The sequence below is a fragment of the Salmo salar genome, chromosome ssa27 (genome assembly GCF_905237065.1).
Source record: "Salmo salar chromosome ssa27, Ssal_v3.1, whole genome shotgun sequence".
NCBI classification, from domain to species: domain Eukaryota; kingdom Metazoa; phylum Chordata; class Actinopteri; order Salmoniformes; family Salmonidae; genus Salmo; species Salmo salar.
Genome location: NC_059468.1, coordinates 24539086 through 24542544, shown reverse-complemented (window position 1 = coordinate 24542544; position 3459 = coordinate 24539086). Strand labels below are relative to the sequence as shown.

General features: G+C 44.8%; 1 protein-coding gene across 1 annotated transcript; it reads left to right on the top strand.

Moving 5' to 3' along the window:
* Positions 1 to 594: 594 nt before the first annotated feature.
* Positions 595 to 2732, top strand: ferd3l (Fer3 like bHLH transcription factor). Its single transcript, XM_014178008.2, has one exon. It carries the CDS (start codon positions 1388 to 1390, stop codon positions 1925 to 1927), a length of 540 nt encoding a protein of 179 aa, XP_014033483.1. The 5' UTR covers positions 595 to 1387; the 3' UTR covers positions 1928 to 2732.
* Positions 2733 to 3459: the final 727 nt, after the last annotated feature.

Genomic DNA, 3459 nt, shown 5'->3' with positions numbered 1-3459 from the left:
GTATGAAGTGTTGTGAGTTTTGTGAAGAGGGTTGTGAGTTTGCACCCCAGGTCATGATGAAATTTCCCACAGTGTTCCAGTGTGAGTAAGGTCCATTCCCGAGGACCCCTAGTTAAACCTTGGCCTTCTCTCTTTCTCTCCTCTCCTTCTGTACTTCTCTCCTCCTCTCCTGTAACTCTGGCCTCTCCTCTCCACATCTGGTCTCCTCTCCTCCTTTGGTCTATTCTCCCTATTTCCTCCTCTCCCTCCCCTCCACTCCTCTCTTCCTTTCATTCTCTCCTTCTCTCCACCTCTTATCCTCTCCTCCTCCTCTCCTCTTCCCTGGCTTCCCATCCAGGCCCATACTGTTGTGTGGACACTGTCCTCCTACCATGGGAACGAGCAGCTATTTACACTAATTTGCAACAGAAAGCCTTGTGGAGGATAGCGACAGTTGGGAATGTACTATTTGGTGTCTTTCCCTCTCTGGCCTGTGTAAGTGGTAGAAGTGTCATTATTTAGCCTATGAAGCGAAGGAGAGAGAGGAGAGCAAACAGGACTGAATGACCCTCGGGTTGGACTGGCTCTCCTCTTCACTACCTCATTAAAGCTTGAAGCGTTCAGACGAACAACACATCAAATGGTGGGCCCGACCTTAGGGTACTACTCTCCTATCCTACCCAGCTCAGTTCACTTCCATGGAGATCAGCTCACAGTTAACTTCTGAAATGGACTCCGTTTAGAAGTATAAGGACATGAAAGGCGTGGCGCTGGGGGAGAGGAGAGAAGGGATTTATTAAAACAGCAGGACAGATGACGGTTGGCGGTTGGACTCGAGCCAAAGAGGAACTCGGAACGCACCCATTCGCAGCCTGACAGGATTTGGAAACCTCAGGTGGGGAGTGGACTAGACAGCTATTCAAAAATCATAACAAGAACATTAAACAAGATTGGTGTGTCTTTCATCCAATATTTTGGCAAAAAGATTTTACTACACTTTTTAAATTAAACTCATGATCCTTTGGCCCCAACTGCCTACATAGGATTTGAAAATCTGGAATAACGGTAGGAGGATTGATGTCTTCCACCACAACCAAGGCAGGCGACTGTGTCCGGTTATCATCAGGCTTAAAGTGAATGGTGTTGGAGCGTTTACCTTCATGGAGCCAGACCCTAATCTAGTCACGGCTCAGATTATAGATTATTGTGCTTGACTGAGTTCCTAAAGTAACAGGACTATATATTCATTAAATGAACTCTCCCTCCAGACAGAGAGGCTGCTGAAGCCTTGAAGACTCGTGAGTAGGTGTGTGTGAGGTGAGTGCGTGTGTGTGTGTGTGTGTGCGTGCGCGCGTGTGTGTGTGCGTGCGTGTGCGTGCTTGTGTGTGTGTGTGTTTGTGTGTTATAAATGGAGAGGCAGGGCCGTCTTGGGGACTCGGCACTGTATGACTTTGTCAGTGATATAAACCTCATGGAGATTCACCCAAAGTCCACTTCGGGTTCAAAACAGCTCATGGACAGCTTTCTCCCAGCCACTGGCTACCGGGGCCGGTACTATAACCTCTCCTATGTTAACGGGAGCCACCGGGAAACAGGTACAAGCGAGGGGGAACAAACCGGACATGGACATCCCCTGCATGAGATGGCCACAGGGAGCACATCTGCCTACACCTACTACAGCCCAGGCTCTTTCTCACACACATCTCACACACACACCTCAGACACACACACCGGGCGGTCGAAGCGGAGGCGTGTGATCAATGTGGGCCAGCGTCAGGCGGCGAACGTCCGGGAGAGGAAGAGGATGTTCAGTCTCAACGAGGCATTTGACGAGCTGCGGAGAAAAGTGCCGACCTTTGCTTACGAGAAGAGGCTGTCACGCATCGAGACGCTCCGCCTCGCCATCATTTACATCTCCTTCATGACGGACCTGTTAGAGAACACCTGACATGATCAGGATCACATAGATCCATCAGGGTGATCAGAGCCAGGTCAATTAATCAGACTGGTGAGTTTGATTGATGCTTCACCTCGGCATCTTTTACAACTCCTTCATGACGGACCTGTCAGAGAACACCTGACCTGATCTATCAGGGTGATCAGAACCAGATTGATTGAGTAATTGGTTAATTGATCAGATATTCAGTTCATGGCGGACCTATACTGGTAAACAGCTGATCAGGATCTATCTGAGTGATCAGATATCAGATTGACTACATCGATTATATCATATGTATTTATGGAATATAAAGTTTTAGAATGGGGCTATGGTTGTAAACATATATACATTTAATAATATCAAGTAGCTATTTATGCTGTTTTTATAGTGTTGTAGAAATGTGTTATTAACATTATTCCAAGTGAAATTATGTGTGCCAGAGCAACAAAAAAAACGCTTGTTTTGTTTTAATAGGTAAAACTGGGTTGATTTTCATGGATTTAATTATAATGGGAAATCAAAGAGATTAGAAAACGTAACTGACGTTATTAAAAAATATGTGGGTTAGGGGAGGGAACAGGATCCAACCCAACGAGGTTAGTCTGTGCATAATAAGGGGATCCAGATAGGGACAGATTTACTTCTCATGTTTATGTATCTATCGAGGTGCTAATATTATGAGAGGGTTTCAGGGTAGAGATAAAAATGTTGGGTAGGAGGGTGATTAGAGAGATTTACCCAGAGGAGGCTGCTGGGAGGAGCTATAGGAGGACGGGCTCATTGGAATGGCTGGCATGGAATCAATGGAACAGTATCAAACACATCAAACATATGGAAACCACATGTTTGACTCCGTTCCATATATACCACTCCAGCCATTACAATAAGCACATTCTCCTATAATCCTCCCACCAGCCTCTTCTGGATTTACCACTTAGGGAAAAGTTACCTCGTCAGACCCCACTGTGTGTGTGTGTGTGTGTGTGTGTGTGTGTGTGTGTGTGTGTGTGTGTGTGTGTGTGTGTGTGTGTGTTTGTGTGTGGAATTCCCGGGTCAGCGACTTAGCCCTCCTCCTTTTATAGGAGAGAGTTCGCCACCTAATGGCCAATACAGTTCCTTTAGAAAGTATCACACCCCTTGACTTTTTCCATATTTTGTTGTGTTTCAGCGTAAATTTAAAATTGATTACATTTAGATTTTTTTGGTCCCTGGTCTACACACAATACCCCAAAATGTCAAAATGGAATTATGTTTTTTCAAAATGTTTACAAATTAATAAAAAATGAAAAGTTGAAATGTCTTGAGTCAATAAGTATTCAACCCCTTTGTTATGGCAAGGCTAAAAAAGTTCAGGAGTAAAACTTTGCTTAAGAAGTCACATAATAAGTTGCATTGACTAAAAGAGTGTTTAACATGATTTTTGAATGACTACCTCATCTCTTTACCAAACACATACAATTATCTGTAAGGTCCCTCAGTCGAGCAGTGAATTTCAAACACAGATTCTACCACAAAGACCAGGGAGGTTATGGGTATGCTTG

What these genes read in the sequence shown, in the direction of transcription:
- ferd3l (XM_014178008.2), top strand. Translation starts at nt 1,388, where the DNA reads ATGGAGAGGCAGGGCCGTCTTGGGGACTCGGCACTGTATGACTTTGTC.